This window comes from Mustela nivalis, assembly GCF_964662115.1.
Source record: "Mustela nivalis genome assembly, chromosome: 2".
Classification (NCBI taxonomy): domain Eukaryota; kingdom Metazoa; phylum Chordata; class Mammalia; order Carnivora; family Mustelidae; genus Mustela; species Mustela nivalis.
The window spans coordinates 97,963,670-97,985,929 of NC_139021.1; the positions used below are offsets into that span (position 1 = coordinate 97,963,670).

At 48.5% G+C, this 22,260-nt stretch overlaps 1 protein-coding gene across 2 annotated transcripts in view; it reads left to right on the forward strand.

Moving 5' to 3' along the window:
- The first annotated feature begins 4,984 nt into the window (after positions 1 to 4,984).
- The window catches only part of SLC35F3 (solute carrier family 35 member F3), a 373,701-nt gene continuing 356,425 nt past the window's right edge, over positions 4,985 to 22,260 (forward strand). For both annotated transcript variants that reach the window (XM_082720703.1, XM_082720704.1), the window contains exons 1-2: positions 4,985 to 5,198; positions 5,574 to 5,803. In XM_082720703.1, coding sequence (XP_082576829.1) covers positions 5,146 to 5,198; positions 5,574 to 5,803 — 283 coding nt within the window. In that variant the 5' untranslated portion in view covers positions 4,985 to 5,145. The remainder of the gene's footprint in view (positions 5,199 to 5,573; positions 5,804 to 22,260) is intronic.

The following is a 22,260-nucleotide window of genomic DNA, read 5'->3' on the forward strand; positions in this document are numbered from 1 at the left end:
CTTGGACCAAGATTTAAAGAGGACTGCTCGTGGAGGCGAGAATACTCGGTGAGATGGGGGCAGTGTTTGCAACGGCTATCAAAGTCACCATCCCAACCCTCTGACTTGTCACAGCAATGACTACATCTGACAAAGGTAAACATTATGGAAGTGACAATAATTGTCCTGGCTAATATTTATTGAGCACTAAAGCTTGTGCTGATTTTTTTTTTTTTGTTAGAGAGACTTTAAAGATTTATTTGAGAAAGAGAGCATGCCTGGTGTGTGCACAGCAGGGAGAAGGGAAGGGGAGAGGGAGAAGGAGAGGGAAAAGCAGGCTCCCCACTGAGCAGGGACCCACACACAGGGCTCGATCCCAGGACCCCGGGATCATGACCTGAGCTGAAGGCAGTCGCTTGAGTGACTGAGCCACCCAGGTGCCCCATAAATCCTGTGCTAAGTTCCTAATGTACTTATTTAATCTTTATAATAACTATTTGAGGGTGTTGTGGAAAAAAGGAGGCTTAGAGAAGTTAAGGAAGTTTCCCAAGACTATCTAACTGATGAGTGGAAAATCAAGCGGTTAAGCCATTTTATCAGACTCCAAACCCCAGGCTCTTTATTTAAAAGGGGAGGGGGGCAGTGAGTGGCTTAGCAGCTGCACATGTGAGCATTATGTAGAGATTTTAGGCAGCAGGAACACAGATATGAGTCAGCAGTTTAGTGTGGCTGTCAAAAAAAAAAAAAAAAAAAGATTCAACATGTAGCTCCATCACTAACAAGAGCTCGAGTCTATTAAGTATTGGCCCTGGCCATGTGCGAGGCCCTGTTCTAAGTACTTTACATGTATTGACTCCTTCTGTCTTCACAACAATCTCACGTCTTTTTATACAGATACAGGAACGGGAACTCAAGAAGGTTAAAAATCTTGCCTGGAATTACAGCAGCCAGAATGTGATGATGACATGGAGGAGCGGCTTCTGTCCTCTCCTCTGACTCTGCCTAGACCTTCCCTCGGGTTCAGTAAATGTGTCTGGAAAAGCAAGGTGGGGAAATGCCGAGTTCACAAGACTCCAGGCATTGTTTACATGGTTGGTTTTCCGTGTGCAAAGAGTGTTCACCTGGAGATTTCAGTGACATGAGAGCGTTCCATGCCCACACTGAGAACTGATTCAGAATCAGCATTTTTAATCAACCGTCTTGAATGATTTTGACTTCCGGTGGCCCTCTGACATTGCTCCAGAAACACCAGTCAAAGTGTTTTTCATGGCAGTCCAAGACCAGCCGGCTTAAGATATTTCGGGTACTGGGGGATAAAAGATTTGTCCCAGAGTCTCCGAAGAAGGGATTAAAAACAAAACTTACATATACACACTCATGGAGAGAGAGAGAGAGAGAGAGTCATGTTGTTTCTTTTTTTTTTTTTTTTTAAGATTTTATTTATTTGACAGAGAGAGAGAAATCACAAGTAGGCAGAGAAGCAAGCAGAACGAGAGTGAGGGGAGGAAGCAGGCTCCCTGCAGAGCAGAGAACCCGATGCAGGGCTCAATCCCAGGACCCTCGGATCATGACCTGAGCTGAAGGCAGAGGCCTTAACTCACTGAGCCACCCAGGCGCCCCGAGACATGTTGTTTCTAATGCTCTCACAAAAGAAGGGTTGAAAATTAGGTACAGTTATGGAGGATATTAATTTTTTATTTATATAACCTGGGTATTTCTTGTTAGGTTTTTTCTTACAGTGACTTTATTGCTTTTATGACATAAGAGCCATAAAAATAATATATACAGTAAAAGTCATATTTTAGAGGAATATTATGACACTGGAAATCTGCATAATATAATTTTTAAATCAATAGACTTATTTTTTAGAGCAATTTTAGGTTCAGAGAAGCACACAGTTCCCAAATCCCATCCCCCCAACAAAACACACAACCTCTCCACCAGCATCCACATCCTGAATGGTCATAGTCTGCTTGTTAGGTCATTAGCCACCAAAGCCCATTGTTTTTATTAGGGTTCACTCTTGGTGTTGTACCGTCTGTGCTTTTTGACAAATTTATAATGACATGTACCCACCGTTATCATACAGAATAGTTTCACTGACTTCAAAATGCCCCGTGCTCACTCATTCATCCTTCCCTCTCTACCATCGCCCCATACGACCGGGAGTCCCTGAGGGCCACGATCTTTCTATTATCTCCATAGTTTTGCCTCTTCACTGTGTCATATACTTGGAATCATATAGAATAACACCTTTCAGATTGCCTTCTTTCATTTGGCAACATACATTTAAGTTTCCCCTGTGTCTTTTCATGACTGGATAGTTGATTCATTTTTTATCACCAAATAAATACCCTCCTGCAAATGTATTACAGTGTTTGCCTGTTGAAGGTCATCTTGGCTGTTTCCATGTTTGTGCAATTGTTAATAAAGATGTAAATATTTGTGTGCAGGTTTTGTGTGGACATGTGTTTTCAATCTAATTTAGAAATACATCAAGGCATGAGATTGCTGGAGCATACTTGGTTTGCTGTTTCATAAGAAACCACCCAACTATTGCATTTCCACCCTCGGTGAATGGGAGTTCCTGTTGCTCCACATTCTCGTCAGCGTTTGCTCCTGTCAGGGTTCTGGATTGTGACCATTCCAGCAGGTGTGCGCTATGATACCTCATTCATTGTCTTCAGTCGTAATTGCACGGTGACGTATGCTGAACGTCATCTCATAAGCTAATCGGCCATCTGTGTATTACCTTTAGTGACATGTCTATTCAGATGTTTTGCCATTTTTAAAAATTGAGTTGTTCTTTTTCTTCTTGTTGAGTTTTAAGTATGCTTGTTTTGGACAATAGTCCTTTATCAGATATGGCTTTGCACAGATTCTCCGTCAGTCTGTGACTCATCATCTCATTCTCTTGACAGTGGCTTTTGGGGAGCAGTTTGTAACTTTAATGAAGTCTAAGTTCTCAGCATTTTTGTCATGGATCATGTTTTTGATTTTATATTGAAAAAGTCATCACCAAACCCAAGGTTGTCTAGGCTTTCTTTGAAGTAATCTAAGAAGTTTATAATTTTTCAATTTATATTTAAGCTTGTGATCATTGTTTTTCATGTGGATGTCCAATTGTTTCCGCATCATTTATTGAATACACTATCCTTTCTCCATTAAATTGACTTTGCGTTTTTGTCAAAGATGACTTGGCTGTATTTGTGAGTCTGTTTCTGAGCTCTACATTTTGTTCTCTTTATTCCTTGGTCCATTCTTTCACCAATCCCCACACTGGATCATTTACTGTAGCTTTATAGTAAATCTTGACGTTGGGTAGTGTCAGCATTCCAACTTGTGGACTTCTTCAGTGTTTTGTTGGCTCCTCTGGGTCTTTTGCCTCTCCATATAAAGTTCAGAATCAGTTTGCTGATAGCCACAAAATAACTTGCTGAGTGAGAGACTGGGATTACTTTAAATCTGTACATCAAATTGGAAAGCATCTTAATATTGAGTATTCTTACCAATGAACGTTGGATATTTTGCATTTAGGTCTTTGATTTCTTTCATCAGAGCTTTGCAATTTTCCTCAAATAGAACTTGTACACATTGTATTGATACCTAAGTATTTCACTTTTTCCGTGTGCTAAGGTGGGTGGCATTATGTTTTAAATATCAAATTCCAGTTGTTCATTGCTGGTATATAGGAAGTTGATTGACTTTTGTACATTAATCTTATATCATGCAAACTTGCTATAACTCATATTTGTGCCAGGTTAATTTTTGGTGGGTTGCTTGAAGTTTTCTCCATAGATGATCATGTCATCTGTGAACAAAGACAGTTTTATCTCCTCCTTCCCCAAAGGTAGACTTTTTCATTTCCTTTTCTTACAAACTGCGTTAGCTAGGACTTGCAGTCTATACTGAAAAGGAGTGGTGCGAAGAGACGTCCTCCTTGCTGCTCTTGATCTTAGCAAGTAAGTTTCTTTCCGTGAAATGCGAAGTTAGCTGTCAGTTTCTGTAGAGGTCGTCTAATTTAGGGAAGCTCCTTTCGATTCCTGGTTTGCTGAGACACAACATAATTTTAATGTAAAACATTGCACAATTAGCGTATACAGCTGGTTTCTGGTTTTGTGAAAAGTATTTAACACGGGAGAAAAGAGTGGAAGGGAATACACTTATAATTCAACGTAGTCATCTTTGGCTGGATAACGAGTATTTTCTTGACACATTTCTGTGTTTTCTAAATTTGCCTCAATGGACCTACGTTGTTGGCTGTAACAGAAAAATAAGAGTATGAGAACGGACGAGGCGTCCAGAGAGAATGGCTTGCGGACAGGAGAGCGGAGAGAGGCTAAAACGGAAGCCCAAGGAGGCGGACCTGATTTAGTAATTGCGTCATCAAGGGGAAGGCAAGCTCTCTGAGGGCCAGGCCTGATGAGCTACCCCGCGGCGTGATAAGTTGTCCCACCTGGGTCTTGGCTTTGCCCAGGAAACGCTGTTTAATTACCCGGCGTTCCGAGCCCGGTTCTGCTGACAACGGAACCAGGTTTCCGTCTTTCCAAGTAGTTTTGCTGTTGTTTTAGGAGGAGAAGGAATTGGAGAGAGATTGATGGGAGTGAACCGAACCACGGAACCGGGGGCGCAGTGACCCGACAAGTCCCGGGGGGGGAGGGGAGTGCGCCCCAAACCCCCGGCTCGCAGCGCGGGCGCCAGTTCCGAGCCCTGGGCACAGCCCGGCTGCGGGGAGGGGGCAGCAGCGCCCCCGCCTGGCTGCCGCGCTCCCGGCCGGGCTCACCCGGCCGCCCAGGTGCCTAGAGAGCGCACGCAGCTGCCGGCGCTCTCTCCCGGGGCCGCGGCTCCCGCGCCCGCGGTGTGCTGGGGCGACGGCGACAGGCGAGGGGCCCGGGCCCGCCCCGCCCCGGCCGCCGGCTGCCTGCAGCGAGCGCCGCGGACCGGCTGGAGCCGGGTGAGCCGCCGCGCCCGTGTCGCGCGGCAGCCGCGGAGGCTCTGGGGGACGGCGGGCGCGGGCGCGCACGGGAGGCACGGGCAGTCGGCGCCGGGCGGACCCTCGGTGGGCAGCGCGCCCACTTCCCCGGGCCGCGGCTGCGGGCGGCTCCGGCCCGCGCGGCCCCTCCGCCTTCAAGTCTGGGAGCTCCCGGCCCCACGCTGCCGGTGCCCATGGGGATCCGAGAGTTTCCCGGCGGCGCACCCAGGAGCAAAAGCATTGCCGTGTGAGTAGCGCCCGGGCTCGCGGGGCGCGGGGGCTCGGAGGGCGGCCCTCGGCAGCCGGGACGCCGGGCAGCCCGGGGCTCGGGTAGGGGCGGCGCGCGGCGGAGCTGCTCGGGAAGTTTCGGGCGTCCTCTCCGTCGCCGCTCGCCCCTATCTGCGCTGCCCCGAGGCGCCCGGGGCCGGGCGCTGGAGACGGGACCCGACGCCGAGGTTGCCGGGGCAGTTGGTGTGGGGGGCAGGCGAGCGGTTGGGGAACAGCGCGGCCTTGCCTCGGCATCTGCCCCTGCTGCGCCCTTGCCCGCCCTCGGACCTGCCCCTCACCTGCATCCCCCACTCTTTCTCTCCCTCCCCGCCCACCTGCCCGCCCGCGGCCTCAGTGGCATGAGGAGGTCACCGGACGTCAGCCCCCGGAGACTGTCCGACATCAGCCCCCAGCTCCGGCAGCTCAAGTACCTGGTGGTGGACGAGGCTATTAAGGAGGACCTGAAATGGTCGCGCTCTGTGGAGGACCTCACTAGCGGGCCCGTGGGGCTCACGTCCATTGAGGAGCGGATCCTGCGCATCACAGGCTACTATGGCTACCAGCCCTGGGCAGCGAGCTACAAAAGTAAGACCCCCTGGACCCCTCGCGTCCGCCCGCCCGTCTCCCCTGCCCTTGTCCCTGGCAGCTGGGGAGCAATCGCGGCGACGCGACCAGCCGCCCCCCTGCCCGCAGATACAGCCCCAGCTTTGCAACTTTCAGGAGAAACCCTGAGATGGAGTTCTCCGGGACCTTTGGGAATTTCTGATCCGTTCTCTTACACCCCCCCCCCCCACCCTTCCCACACACGCTTCTCTGTTCTCACCCCCTTGCTCTTGTGTCGTGTCGCAGTGAGGAGACAGATTGGAAACCCAGTGTAGCCTGCGCCTTGTGCTTTCCCTGCGGATTCGAAAGTGTTACTCGCCCCTGTCCGGGTGCAGCTGGCTCAGGGACCGACTGCAGACTTCGTGGGCCTGGAATTTTAACTCTTCCCTTGGTCTCCTGGGCCCTGGTGATGGCGGAAGATTCCGGGGCCTTGACTTTAAACTACTCGGCTCCTTTTGCTCCGTCCCTATCTGTCCTCTGCGTGGAGGTTAATCCGGATCATTCTAGATACTGGCATTTGGTTCCTGAGAGAGAGAGGGTTGGTGCCAGGGGGAGCAGCTGAAACTTTTCTTTGCCAGTGGGCCCCAGCTGATGGCTTTGGCAAAGCTGTGATCAGTCATACAGATAGTACCTGTGCGAGTAGGACTGATCTGGTGGGCAATGCTTCCTCTGGTTAGGAAGGAAGAAGTCAGCCACGACCAGCTCCGGATACCTGTAATTAGTGGCCCCATCACTGTCCTTTGGCATAGCAAAACGTTGCCCTTTACTATGCCAGTTAAGAAATGAGTCCTGCTTCATTTCATTTGTGATAAAGATGAATCGCTTAATGATTTTGAGATATGTTTTTCCCCTTCGTTGCTTGAAATTGGAACATACTTTATGGGTCCTTAGGAAAGAAAAATTCAGGTTTTTGTAAATTAATCATATTGAGCTCTAAAAATAGGTCTCATTTTCTCCTAAACCCCTTGATTCCAAGCCAGAGGTCAGCAGGATGCTGGCAGTTAGCTGGTTACTTTTAAGTTATTTGCAGGAAGAAATATGGGATTTTAATGTTTTGTTTTCATGCCCTTACTTGCTTTTAAGGGACTGCGGTGATTGTGTTTAACTCGGTATAAACCTTTAAAAGGTTATCTGTGTCTCCTCCAGTCTTCAGCTTCTGCTGCTAAAATCCTAGCTGCTAAATTGGCTTTGGATGACAGAAGGAACACAAGGGACCAAGTTCTCTTTCAAGCAGAATGCTGGGCGTAGAATGAAACAATGCAAAAGGAACGTAAACCCATAGGAAACCCATTTGTCTTATATGTAAAGATAAGACCTGTCCTGTTTCCGCTTGCTGGAATTCTATCAGAAGTTTCCCATGTCTTGGTTCTGTTCTCTGCTTTCTTAATAACTAAAGACAGTCGTGTAAATCAGAACCTTCCTGGAGTCCTCTAGTCCCCAAAGCCATGGAGAGATCTGTCACTAGTTTTACTAGTGATGTGGCCCCACGTGCTTTGTGGAAATTTTCACTAGGGTTCGTGACTTGGCGGGGAGGCAGGGAGCCATAGAGCCATAGCACTGATGACTGTGCTCGGTGCAAACACACTTTATAATTAAGACGGGGGACAGGCCGTATAGAAAACGCGTTTCTTGTACCACTAGTGGATTCTTAAATATCCTCTCTCTGAGGCTTCGTTGAAGGGATAATATTAACACAAAGGGCAGCAGTGATCACTCACTGGGATTGACTAATGTCCGTTCACGCCAGTCTTTTTGTTCCCGTGAAGATTTGCCTTAATTCTAAGGGGAGTTCCTTTTTTCTAAAATGCTTTAGGTGACAGCTGACATTTTGATGAATTAATTAGATTTTAAGTATAAATTTAGAGAAGCTAATGTTTTATTAATATAGTCAAAGACATCTTAGGGCAGTCCTTTGGCTGTTTGCTATTTCTATCAGAGTAGAAGGAAGAATAAAAGGGCTTATCTATATGTTGGTATCAGTTCTTCTGTTTGTCGGCGAATCATCGTACTGAGCAAGCCAGGAGACACGATGATCACAAAATAAATGCAGAGCAGGCTGTGGGCTGCTGCATGCCATGTCCTTGGCATTGGTAGGTCACTTTTTGGCCATCTTTCACAGTGGCTTGTCTGTGTCCCCACTGAAGGAGTCCCCAGTGAGGATTTCTGACTATTTGAGGGGTGTACGTGTGCTCCCTTTGTAGCAGCAGACATTACTGAACTAAGCAAGGATTCATTCTTATCCTCTTGGTTTTTGGTCTTTGTTTTGGGTGGCTAAGCTAAGTGATATAACTTTCAATCGTGCAGACATGGCCTTTGCTCAGTATTTTCTCCTGTCAGTGAGAGGAACAAGTTTCCCTCTAGACAAGGGACTTTTTATAAGGAATTGTTGGCGGTGGGGGGGACAACAAAACCAAAGCCAAAAAACTCCTACTAAAGTCCCCTGGGTCTCACAGGATGGTATGTATGGAGCGGTCAGCTGAGAATTAAAGTAGAAACAAGCAAGTAGGCTGGGTCAGGGTCCGGTCCCCAGGGGCTCAAGACCTGGAAGCTCCACATCCGTATTTCTGAACCAAACCTCTTGGGCAGGATTCTCGGTGGTTCTTTGGGTTCCTAGCTGTGAGCATATCCAGAGCCCAGAGAGCAGGTGGTCCAGAGCAGTCGCTCAGTAAATGTTTGGTGAGTGAGTGAGTGAGTGAGTACATATGGTCCAAGTCACTGGCCTCAGTGGGAGAAAACCTCTGACTGGACCTCTGTAGTGGTCTGGGTCCTTTGGACTCCTTCTGGTGCCTTCCTGTCCTTTTGGAATGGCTTCCCTCCTTCCGCATTCTCCCATCTTAACTGCGTCCTTGGCTTTCCAGACCGTAGGCTAGGCCAGGATTCCTGATGGCAAGCTTTGGTTTCGCTCAGGGTTTCCCAAGCTCAGCATGCTTGACATTTTGTCCTGAATAATTCTTTAGTGTGGGGGGGCTGTCCTGTGCATTGTAGAGCACTCAGCAGTGTCCCTGGCCTTTGGCACTCCATTGCCAACCCCCCCGCCCCGGCCCCGCAGTGTGACAGCCAAAAATGTTTCCCGATATGGCCACGTGTCTCCCGGGAGTGTACCTTTGGATAAGAAGCCCTCATAATCTAACGCCAAGGGTACGCTCCAGGTGAACTCTTCTGGTGACCCGTCATGTTAACCTAAAAGGCCTGCCTTCTGGATTCCTGACCTCCTGTCTTCATTCCTCCTGGACCCCTTCTTCGGTTTTCATGATGGGCCTGGCTCGAATCTACATCCTTCTGGAAGAGCCTGTTGCCATTCCAGCTGACATGGCTTGGTACCCGATCACCGTAAATCAGGAGCCTGTAGAAAGTGTTTTTGAATTCAAAACAACATGCCTGGAGCCTCTCAGTGACTTCCTTTCCCCTCCGACCTTGTATCACAGAGCCCCCTTGCTCTCTTGGCTGTCTGGTGTAGACACCACTGAGGGAGGGGTGGGGAACAGAGATCTGGGATAAGCCATCAGTGTGATGGTAGTTGGGCCTGACGCGGTGGGGCCGGTTTCGTTCCGGCACACAGATGATTGAAGTCACAACTTTGCAGATCCCAGATGGAGCCTCTCAGGCAGGATGCAGGAGCATTTATAAATGCTTATTTTCATTTACTCCTTATTTTCATTTAGTCATTTAGCAAACTTTTTTGGAGCACTTAAAAATGCCAGAATACAGAGATCAGTGATGAGAGAGGAAGCTCACTGCACAGATGTGCACAGATGTGCACAGATCAACAAATCTGTTCATCTAGGAGATGGGCGCCCTGTTTACAGTCACAGGGAGGCTGTACTTTGCAGAAGGTTTCCCTGATGGGTGGCTTCAAACAACAAGCCCTTGAACATTTTTCTAACTAAAGAAACTTTTCAGGAATAGCTTTTGGGTGTGTGTGTGGGGGGTTGTTCGTGGTCGTGTTTATGGCTTAAAATGAGGTATAGCTGTCTTTGGAGCAGATGTAGTAATATTACATGGTGTTGACCCGTTCAGATAAAGGTGATTTTTTTTTTTTTTTGGAAACAGTGCTGATGGGTTTAGATTTAAGTCATTTGTAGAAAGGAGGGTCGGTTAGTCCCAAATAACCCCCCCTCCCATGTCTAGTCCACTCTAGCCTGTAGTTGGCGAGTTGAGCCTTGGTTGGGAACATGGGAATTCTGGAGCAGAACCATCCATGTAGCTGGGTGACCTTTTTTTAGTTCAAGTTGGGAAAGAGGTCACTGGGTAACTCTCCCAGTAACAAAGCAATCTCGTGTTTTTGGATCTTCCAGGTCAAAAGCATCAGAAAGGGTTTGTGTGAGGTCGGGGGTGGCAGTTGGTAGAGAAAGAGCATCTTTCTTCTGCTCTTTGCCATTTCAGCCCAGACTGCTGGTACAGGCTGCTGATGCCGTGACCAGTGAAAGCCGGAATGGTGGCTCAGGGTGTAATTCATGGTGAGCAACTTCTGTTCGGTCCTCCCAAAATAGTAAAGGTCAGGTCAGCAATTCAAAAATGACCCACTTGTAAGAGATTTATAATTTGCTTGTAAATGTTTATTCTGGGTTGGGCCTTGGCATATTGAAATACTAGATCAAAAAGATTTTTAAAGGAAAAAATGTTGGAGGGGGCAGAGGGCAAGAGTGAGCAGAGAGCATAAACAGCACTTTCTAACGTCTCCGAGAGTCCATTTTATTCCTGAATGGAATACGTGTTAACTAAGGAGTAAATGGTTTTCAGAGAGTCAAAAGAATTAAATGCAGAACTGTTCTCTTGTAGGGAAGCACAGTGCTCCCCAGTATGTTCAGATCATGGACAGGGGTTAGAAACCCTTTGCCTCTGGTCGTGGAGGGCCATGTTCTCCCTTCTAGGGAAGCAGAGCCCGGGCCCAGAGATTTCTCACTGTTCTGCAGAAGTCGCCCCTGGTTCTGTTTACAAGGCACCTGATCTAAAACACCAGGGTGGACATTTGTCCTTCCCTCAAGCAGCTGGAAATATTCAGTTTGGTTGAGTTAAACAATTCATATACCCGTGGATGAACCATTGAGCTCTGTGAAGGGTTTTACCAGGTGCCGACAAGGCTGCTCATTTGAGTTGTAGCCCGAGTGCAGGCAGGGCAGCCTCCGCATCTCACGTTGTCAGGGGAAGCAGATGAAGTGGGTCTCGGGCGGCCGGGTTCCTATCGCTTTGTCACCCTGTCACTGCTGGCAAGTCACTCATCATGGGGAACCTCTGTTTTCTCATCTGTAGAGTGGGGGATAATGTCACCACTCTTCAAGGATTGTCACGAGGAATAAATGAAATAATGTATATCGAGCATCTGGCTTCTATAAATAATCCTTCATTTTCATTTATTCTTCAGCAAACTTTTTGAGTTCTTAGTGTGAGGACTCTACTAGCGTCTAGAGGGTAGTGACACAGTCCTCATGCTGGGGTCTTCCAGGCCAGAGGGAGAGAGGGAAATCTGAAGCAAGCCAACATATGGTGAAGATGGGCTTGGGGGTGCTTCGAGAGCTCTTTCTCACCATGGGAAGTGCGGCTCCAAAGCTGGAGATAGAGTAAGCCGCAGGAAGGTGGCGGGGGGTGGGAGAAGGTTTGCCTTCCATATACAGATGACCAGCACCTTTGCAGAAATGTGCATCCGCTACTCCCAGAAGGTGACTCAGCCTGACTGGACTGTGGCCGCTTGGTGAAGGCTGTCTGTGAGCAGAAACTGACTTGAGTGTGTTACGCTCCAACTATCGGATGTGTGTCATCAGCAAGGCCATGGATGCCTGTCCCTTCACCCACCCAGGTCCCAGGCTAAGTGTCACTTCTTCCAGAGAGTCTCCAGGACCATCTAGATCTGGCGAGATGTTCTTGCCAGGGGCTCCACAGTGCAGTCACTTCACACACTTGTTGTCACAGCTGATTTAAGTGTGTGGCTGAAATGACAGACGGCAAGCCTGCAAGGGCAGGGCTCCTGGCTGTGTCCCCAGTCCTTGGCTCTGGGACCATAGGACTGTGGTGGTTGTGTCCCCCAGTTGCAGAGCATCCCTGGCACCAAAAGCAGTAAATGTTTACTACATATATTAGTGAAATTTCATGTGTACGTGTGCGCGTGCACGCGCACACACACACACACACACACACACACACACACGGCTGATGTGCATCTACATTTCTGTGGGGTCTTCCAGAATTATCCTGCATGGAGCCCTTCGGATTGCCTTTCGCCATCAAGAAATGGGCCTCCCATTGCCAGTGTCCTGGGTCTTCACCTTGACTCAACTACAAACAGTGACAAGCAATCTCACTCCTCCAGCTTACATTTGCCCACGGCGTATCAGAGCGTTTAGTGCAGTTTCAATAAGCTCGTGGTAAAAATGCTGTGGAAAAATGAACAGAGCCTAGGGAAGAAGAGAAATGGATCAAGGGGGGATTGGAATTATGATATTTAGGCAAGAATAAAGTATCAGGGGAGGGAGAGGTAAAGTGGGCCTATGACATGACTCTATGAGAACGATTGGAGCCAGAACCTTTGGGGGTGTCCTCCCAGCTCACCGTAATGCCCTTCCCTGCCTGGCACCACATCCCGTGGGTGGGCTCCTAGCAGTCAGACTTGCCTCATCTCCTGGCCATCACGGGTTAGATTGGTATGGACTCTTGACACACACTGACTCACCCAGTATCTCCCTCCTGGAATTTGACGCTAAAATCAGGAGGTTATGGTCTCGTTTCAAGTGGAGGAGATACTATGAAGGGGCTCTGCTGGCTTCCGTGGGGAAGGGGAGGCAGGGAAAGCTGTTCTGCACAGAAGAATCAGCCAGGTGTGCAGAGTGACCCAGAGGGACCAGTGGCAATTTTCAGGATTCGATGCTGGGTGCTGTTTACCTCCTGGGTCAAGGTCGTGATAGAGCTCGTCCTCCGGGCTCCAGGAGCTGGCACTGTGGCAGTGCCACAGCCCCTTCCTGCTAAGTGAGTAGAAGCTGGGTTTTGTTCTGTGCACCGGCAGACTCCCATCTGAATAATATTTCTGAGCCACTTCTACAGGCCCATGTAGGACAAAACAAGGATATACGTACCAAAGAATTTTCCATTGGCAATAAGAAATCACGTCCTGACTGCTGAGATAAAAAAGATTATGGAGCCTCTGTCACTGGCAAGCTTCAGAAGGAGGCAGACAGTCAGTAGCCCCAGCTGGATTAAGTATTTACTTATCCTGTATGAAGGGGGTGGAGGGGATTTGTCTTTGATTTATTTATTTTTTTACATGATGTCTTTTAGTTCATTGGTGAGTGTGCGTTGATCAGGAGAGTTACAGACCAGTGTTGTTTCCTTCTCTTAGAGCCTAGAAAGGAACTTGTACAGTTAGGAATTGGGAAATTCTTTCAGCTACAGATGGTGACGGGACCTTGAACGGTGGCCTTGGACATGGGCACACACTTTTCTCCTACGCAGCTTGAGGCGGTCTTAGTTTGTGACAGCATTCGGAATTCTAGGGAAGAAATCGCTCCTCCAAGGTGACTTGCAGCGTGGAAGGGAGGGGCCTGTACCGGCCGCCAGAGATGGAGAGTATGAATGGAACCTCTCAGAATACTTTCCTAGTTTTGACAAACATTTTCTGTGACATTCAAATTTCCCACCTGTCAGTCTGCTGTGTATTGTCTGCTTTATGTGCCTGGATAGGAATCTATTAAGAATTTATTTTTATCCTTTTTCATCATCTACTTCCTAACAGTGTGTATGATAACATCTGGGTATGTCCTCAAGGTTCTGTCGAAAAGGGTCCGAAGAAAGAGGCTTCCTGATGAGTGTAGACTTTGCTTCCTTACTTTCCTCCTTAGAAACCGAGTCTGCTCGTATTCGATGAACATACATTGAGATGTCCGCTTCTTAAAAAATGAACATAATTATGATCCTCGGTGTGAAACACTTGGGTTTTCCGCAGTGTTCTCATGCCACGCGTGTGGGAGTTTAAGAAACACTATTCATGGAGCTAGGCATCACGCTGGTGTGCCGTACCTAGGAAGGGCTCGAAATCTCCACCTCTGTTCATTTTGTTTTCAAGAGTCAGGTCGTTTGGAGACTATTTAAATGCTATAATCCAGAGCCCCAGATTTCAGGGGTTCATCCAGACTCTTTCAGTTTAAGTCAGCATTTTCTTTTATGAAATATTGAACATACAAAAGCTATTTAAGTATTTATCTGATTTTAGGCAGTGCGTATGTTTTCAAAGTTACATGTGAACAAAATGATATAATTAGACTGTTCTAGAAAACACTCAGAAGCCTTGGTACTGGTGCCTGTGTAATGGTGTTTATTCTCTGTAACCTGCCCTGTATCTTGTGGTTCTCTGGGGGGGCTCTGAGGACACTCACTGTGAGGGACGATCACTTTCAATTTAGACCCCCCCTGCCGTCTTACTCCCTCTTGAGAAGCCCAGGGGCCAGACAGAGGCTTCAGCAAACCACTGCCTGGAAGCCCAAATGCTGCTCACGAAGGGGTTTATTTGTGAATGCTGTGGAAACAGATCAAACCGTTGAACCATAGTGGATGTGTAGCTCTCCCTCCCCCTGTCCCACTCCCCACCTCCCCCAACCACCCAGTCATGCATCCTTTCATTCAATCAGACACCAAATAATTCACTGCTTCTAAAGATTTTTATTTATTTATTTGACAGACAGAGATCACAAGTAGTCAGAGAGGCAGGTGGAGAATGAGGGGGAAGTAGGCTCCCTGCCGAGCAGAGAGCCCAATGCAGGGCTGTATCCCAGGACCCTGAGATCATGACCTGAGTCGAAGGCAGAGGCTTTAACCCACTGGGCCACCCAGGCACCCCTAGTTCACTACTTCTAAAGGGCAACAAATATATTCACTTCTAACAGAAATAGAAGTATATGGTGTGGTTACAGTATTTCTGGAAAATTCCATAGTCGGGGGATGAGACAGACATATGCCAGTTTATAATACTTTCCTTGTCTTGGGGCCATCTCACAGATGCACTAAGTGTGTCTTCTTGGTGTTTCCCTAACTCAATACCTGGAGGTATTTGCGGTCGGCATTGAACAGTCTTGCACTAAGCTCTACACATGATATCGCATATTATCTTAATCGTAGGGCACTGTAGACAGTCAGCACCAGGGCAGTGAGCCACAGTAAACTTCTTTTCCTATTCCCTCGGAAGCTCCGGCTCTGCTGCTGTCATCGGAGTTCTAATTCATTTATTTGATGTATCCTAGCAGTTCAACACTTTTTCTCCCTCTTTTCGTGAAATCATGCAACAAACAAAGATTTTTTTTTTAACTGGGTTGATGAGATTAAGCCACTAACCCAGCACATTTCTCCCCTAATGTTTTATGCCGCAGGCATTCTGGTTCTTTCAAGTGCTAAAGAAAGCCAGCCTGAGACCTGAGACATTCTTCTTCTTCTGACTAAGGGCCAAGCAGAAAAACAGTGGCCTGGAATTGAAAAGCGTTGGGATTTCTTTCCAGCTCTGCCTGTTCTTTCCCCTGCTGCTGCTCATTCTGTCTGTATGGTTTCTCCGTTGCCCATAGGAGAAAAATCCCCAGAATTAAGTCCTGTACCCCTTCCTCCTCTGGCAACCCTGAGAGTCCTAACACTCTTGAATTCCTGTAGCTGTGAAGAGGAGTGATGTTTCTAAAGGCCGACTCTACTTCTGTACGGTAGTAAGAATCAGAGTGTCCCGGTTACCGTGACCATGACTTTACGCCATAACATCAAGGATGGTGAAGATCGGGAGTTCCACCCAGTGGTTTCTTGCATGACTCGTCCTGGAGCCGTTTCCCCTCGTGGGGATGAATCTTAGATTCAGGGATGTGGCTGAGCTAAAATGTAGGACACAGGTGGTTGGAGGACACCGTGCATTCCCTCTGTCCCCTGTCGTCTCGCTTGCCTCTTTCTCTGCCCCCACCTTTTCTTAATGCTGAGCACGTGGAGTCTGAGCCCCGACAGGAGGCCGCATGTCTTCGGAACTGAGGCTCGCTGGTGGTCAGCAGGTGGCCCCGAGTTCCTTGGATCAATGCCTGGGTTCCTAGATTTCTCTACTGCTTTTTGGTTGATGTGACTCCTGGAGGCAGAGGGCGGGGGCTGAGGCCACTAGGGTCCTGGGCCGCCTCGTATGGAATAGGAAGCCGGGAGGTGACAAGGTAACAGTTCTCCGAGAGTGGCTCAGTCTTGCCTCAGAGCTGACAGCGATGCCCTGGGCCTGCCTTACTTCTATCTAGAAGTGTCTGTGTTGCTTTGGGGGAAATGCAGTATAAAGAGAAAAGACACACTGTCTTTTCCCTTTGTTTTACACACAGTCCTCTCTGGTGAGGACTTTACATCTGACATTTCTGGTCACCAAAGAGGTGGGTAGGGTTTTCCACATGAACCCACTCTGCTGTGCCAGCTGGTAATCTAATGGATTCTCCGGATTCTAGTGCTGCATACACGGGGACAGCATCAGGTCCCACGGGCGAAGGGCTCCGTCCTGTAAGACTGCCCCCACCTCAGACCCCAGTCCCCAAGTCCAGGTCGTTAGTGTGCTTCTGACCTGCTGGCTAGAATTTGGGGGTTTCCACAACCCCCTCCTCGGGTGTGATTCATCTGTCCCTGTGGTTCCCAGAACTCAGGAAAGTCATTTACTTATTAGATCCTCCATGTATCATAAGAGGATGTAACTTAGAAATGTAAGAGGATAGAGCTTAGGTGGAAAGAAGCAGAGGGCAGGGCATGCAGGAAGGGGCGCCAGGCTCCCACGGCCCCTCTGGGTGCACCACCCTCCCGGCACCTCCTCGTGACCTGCCACCCCGGAGAGCCCTCCAGACGCCCTCCTCCTGGGTTTATATGGAGGGCCCAGGACAGAGGCAGGCGTGGTTAAGTCATTGGGCATTTGGTTCTTGGTTTGCCATCCATTTCCTTTCCCTTCTCGGAGGTGGGGGTTGGGGGTGGGGACTGAGAGTTCCATCACACAGGGCTGGTTCCCCGGGCAACCGGCCTCCATCCTGAGGAGTTCCAGAAGTCACCTCTGTAGCCTCATCTCAGTGTGCCTAGAAGGGGCTTCTCAGGAACCAGCAACCAAAGAGACTCATTTCACCTTTACGGCTCTTACCAAGGGGGAAATTCCAAGGGTCTCAGGAGCTCTTTGCCAGAGGCGGCCATGAGAACCACATATGTATTTCTTTTGTTTTTGAATTCAGTAGAGTTAACGTACCGTGGTCCCTTCAGACCTACAGTATAGCGATCAACAGTTCTGTAATTTATCCACGGCTCGTCAAGATAAGTGCACGCTCCACCCTTTTACCTGTTTCCTCCATCCCACCAGCCCCTCTTCTCTAGTAACCATCAGTTTGTTCTGTATGGTTAAGAATCTGCTTTCTGGTGTGTTGTATATTTCTTAGTAGAAGTCGCAGTATTGCATGTAGGTCTTAAAAAAAAGAGATTTTAGAGGCATTTGGGGAAATTTGAATGCTGTTTATTAAATTATTTTAGGGACTATTGTTATTTTTATTGGATCTGATATTAGTGTGGCTATTTAGGATAATGACCCTATTTTTAAGAGAACTGAGGTATTTAGGGACACCTGGGTGGCCTAGTCAATTAAGTGTCTGACTCTTGATTTCAGCTCAGGTCATGATCTTGGGGTCATGGGATCAAGCCCCATGTTGGGCTCCATGCGCAGCAAGTCTGCTTCTCTTCCTCTCTTTCTGGCCCTCCCCTGACTCACACACTCTCACTCTTTAAAAAAATGAATAAACAAATCATTTTTAAAAAAGATACCGAGGTATTTAGGCATAAAGTGTCATTATGTCTATAATGTATTTTCAAGTCGTTCAGCAGCAACAAGTACGGACAGGCAGATGCAATGGCGGGTGAACAAAATGTGGCAGAATTTTAATATTTGGCTGATCTGAATAATGGATATGCGTGTGCTCATGAGACTATCTTCTCAGCCTTTCTGTAAGCACTAACATTTTCAGAATAAAGAATGTCATTGTTCCAGCTGTGGCATCGCACAGACCAGGACTCAGAGGTTTCAGGTAGAGTTATCACGTCAGAATTTAGCCAAAAAGCAGGAGGGCTTGTGTGAACCTTGCAGGTTATCTCCGAGAAGATGGAGGCTCTTGGCTTCGAAGGCCGCTTTCAGCCACAGTCAGCATTCAGCACCACCATCCAGGTCGCACACAGCCTAGGTGGGTACGGTCTGACTGTGCGTGTTCCCTCATCGTGCCGCCCCTTCACTCACATTTGGAAATCCTAACCCCCAGTGCCGGGGTAGAGGCAGATGTGGGGTTGTTGGGAGGTCGTTCGTTCACAAAGGAGAGCCCTCTAGAGTGGGATGGTGCCTTCCTAACAGGATGCCAGGGGAGCCAGCTCGCTCGCTGTGTGCCACCAGACGCTCACAAGAGCCCAGAAAAGGGCTCTCCCCAGAAGCCGGCCACACTGGGTCCCGAGCCCGGACCTCTGGTCTCCGGACTGTGAGAAGGAGATTTCTGTTGTTCGCAAGGCACTCGGTCTGCGGTAGCCTGACAGCAGCCGGAACAGTAAGGCGCAAAGGCTACATTTGCCTTGATTTCCCTCTGCCACCTCCGGTCGCGTCACCTTCCCTCAGACTGGCTCATCACCCGGGTGTGTGTCCGATGCAGAATGCGGGGGCGGTGTGGTGGCTGGGCGCGCGCCCCAGACTCAGCAGCTGTGTACGTCAGACACGTGTAGCCTTTTGTCTGTCAGTCACACTGTAATGAATAAGGTGGTTTTTAACTAAAACAAAAGACGTGCTCTTTGCTGTGTGGGACTTGTCTTATGTTCCAGGAGTCTTCTGATGAAGGAAACCTATTTTTTCCAGAGATTTGGAGTTCCAGCCCATTTCTCAAAGGGCTTGAACTTTGTACCCCATAAGATAAAAATAGGCTTGAATCTGGGGACACCTGGCCTTCCCGGAGAGTGGACAGGTAGCATGACATGCGTGTCTGCACGTTTTCAAGGGCTGTTTTCAAGGTTTTGTTGGCCCGGAGGGCAGGTGGTGCTTCTGGTGCTGAGTCCCCACGATGCTGGCCTCTCGGCCCTGGTTCTCTCTTACCTTCTCCTGACCAGGTCTCATGGGCGCTTTGTCTGTCCTCCTGGCTCCTAAGGATAAGGGTGATGCCATAGAGGGAGGGCCTATTTATTTATTTGTGGAGATGGCCCTAAGGACATTGCTCTGTCAGCTGCTCCCTGGAGAAGAACTCTCTGGTGGTGCGCACGCAGGGGCCCAGGCCCCCACAGGGGAGAGGGCGAGGGACGTCTCTTGGTCTCCATGGGTCAGCACACACACTACAGATGATGAAGAATCGCCATTTGCTATTCCTGGCAGAATTCACCTGGCAATGTCTCTGGGAAGGCATCATTGTTGCTGTTTGTGGCTTGAGAAATGAAGGCACAGAATAGTGAGTGGACCGCACAGGGATAGTGTTACTCTTGCGTCAAGGTGAGCTCGTGAGTATTGGGCAATCTGAGAAGTCGTGCGGGTTCCTGGGTTCCAGGAGAGATCTGCTCCTTGAGCATGGGGCAGAGGGAGACCTTTTGGGAACTTGCAGTGAGACAGGGAAAGCACAGATGCTACCGTGTGAGGAGGAGGAAGTGGTCCTCGTGCTGGGAGTGGGGACAGTTGATTGGGTTGAGAATGAGGGATGTGCGAGGTCAGAAAGGGTGTGGAGCAGAAAGCAAGAGTGGGGTTTGAATCTCAGACCGTCCTCGCGGAAAGGAGCATGCGGGGAAGCTGCTAAAACCAAGGGAAGGGAGGTGACATTCGACTTTCCCGAGCGGCTGTGAATGTTTTGCACTTGTCCTAGATGAGTATTCACGCTCACGCCTGTCGGCTAGATGCTCCGGAGTGGAATTTCAGGGCTGCAGTGGACAGAAAGCTCTTTAGATATTCTCTGTCTCCTGCCAGCCTTGATGAAGCACGGCCCACGTGTCGGCCACATGGCAAGGAGCCGCACGTGGCCTTCAGTACTCAAGGTGCCCAGCCAACAACCAGCAAGAAAGCGAGCTGTCAGTCCTACAGCCCGCAGGAACAGGTGCTTCCGGCTGTTGCACTGCTGGAAAATCGTATCCTTCTCCGGCTGAGCCCTCAGCTTGAGGACCCGCCCAGCTAGCATCTTGCTTTCAGCCTCCTGGAAAAGAGTCAGTGGGGAGCAGACTGGTAAATAATCTGTCACAAGATAAAAGAAACAGGACCAGGCAACAGGGCATATCTGAATTCTGGTCTCAGCTCTGCCGCTTCCTAACTGGGTGTCATCGACCAGGTCCCTTATCGAGCCCGGCCATCCCTTACCTTTCACGTTCAGTGAAGGGATTTGGCAAGATCCTCCTCTCTCCCTACCAGCAAATAGTCTGATGAGCTTAAGATTTATCTTTAACATCTGAGGAACTCATTTATTCTGGAAATGAATGTTTAGAGGTAAAAAAAAAAAAAAAGAAGGAAGGAAGAAAGAAAAATTAAGGATGATAACCAAACCTGGGTCCTGTCTAGAACATTAGTCCATTTCCGAATCCCTCTGCAGGATATAGTGGGTGAAGCCCACAGTGGGGCTCTCGGACACTAAGTCTCTGGAAAGGGAAACACGTGGGATAAAGAGTTCCTTTGAATCCCCTGTTCTTTTTCTCTTATTTCCTTTGGTGCATTGACCACAAATATCCTGACTCACTCTTTTTTGATTACCTTCAACACTGAAACACGGTAGATTTCATGTTTGCATTTCAAAGCTCTGAAAACTAAGAGCAGTGATCACATTGGTTCCTAGTGAAATCTCGAAGAATACAAGGATTACGTTTGAGCCACGAGAGCACCTGTCTTTGGGTGACACCTTTCGGGAAGCAGAAGGAATGATCGGAAGACTTCACACTGGTTTTGTTGTTCCTGTAAGATGGTTACGGATCTCTGGATAAGTTCCCCGAGGAAGAGATTGCACCACTGTCACGGCCACTTGCGATTCCCGCCGGTCTTTGCACAGGCAGCTTCGTGTAGGTGGTCTCAGGAAGAGTCCGGCGAGCCGTTGTTCTTGGAGGGGAGAGAGGGCATAGAAGTGGGGGAAGCTTGAAAGGCTGTTGACAGGACCAGCTTTGGGGAGCTACCCCTTTGAGAACAGTTGATAAGGGAAGCTTATCAAGGACGTGGAGAGCCTTGGCCTCCCGAGGGCAGTCTCTAATGCACAGAGCTGTCCCTGCGAGCATCTTATCGGTGTCCAACTGGGAAGGACTCTGCTGCACCTCTGTGTTTTTGCAGCACACCTTATCTTGCTATCTTGGGGTGAAGCTAGCTATGATGAATCATTCAGCTTTCTCTGTCACTGTACAGAGGGGTCATGGCTTCCCACCCGGCAAGCTCTGGGTGTTGGAAGGCCCGCCTGGGGACTATGGAACAGTCCATTCAGCATACATGGCTCTTTGCTTGTGGTTCTTGGGGTCTGTATAAGTCAGGGAACTTTGCAGAGAATTTTTGCAACATACTCGATGATTCCATCTATATACAGCTCAGAAATGGCTGCAGTTGGTCTTTGGTGATAAAAGAAGAGTGGTTCCAGATAGGGTTGTGAGGGAGCTTGCTTTCTGGCTTTGTGGAAATATTCTGCACGGTAGTCTGGATGGCTAGGTATAGGGGTGTAAAAGGGTATGCAGGCGTGAAAAAGTCCCCATATGCTTTGCTGGACCTCATATCCGTCAATCTAAAAATCTTTTCTATAGAAAGTGGTTGTTGGGAAGGGGGGGACTCCTCTACAGAGGGACATTGGTCCCTGGATAAATTGGGTGGCTTATGGAGGTTGGTAACCATCTAGGATCCGTGGAAATCACAACCTAAAATTAGCACTGTGGTTCCTTTGTTGTCGTGCTCATTGTTGTTCATTGAAATCCTGAATAGGAGGGTAACTTTTAAACATAGTCTCATCTATTTTGGACATCTAGATGCTTGTAAATAGAAGTGCATCTCATTTCCCCTTTTTATAGGAATGCTCTCTTCTCTCTGCACAGATTCAACACACCGATTTAGGTTCTTACGTTAGTGCACTGGGATTTCTGAAGGGTATGCTTAAATCCCCAGGTTTGGGCTGTTTAAGTAATAACAAGGACACTGAGGCCCTAGTGAGAATAATTGGGACTTTGTGTATGACCCTGTCTCTGTACCGTTCCTTGCCATTATGTTACTGCTTACTGGTTTTCTCCCAGAAGATGACATAGGAGGTACAAGAATGCGAAAGCACAGTTGGTTCACTTAGAAGCTGTGTCCATGCTAATTGTGAGTTTTTAGGAAAGAAGTCGCCCAAACTAAGGTTGGAGGGTTTCTCTTCATTTAAATCCCCAGGCTTTCAGTAGTTTCCATTGGTCCAGCCAACCTCTTGTTGGCTAGAATTCTGAATACCATCCTCTCTGTGACTTTTAGTCTTCAGATATTTGCAGGTGAAAATTTGAAATTCATT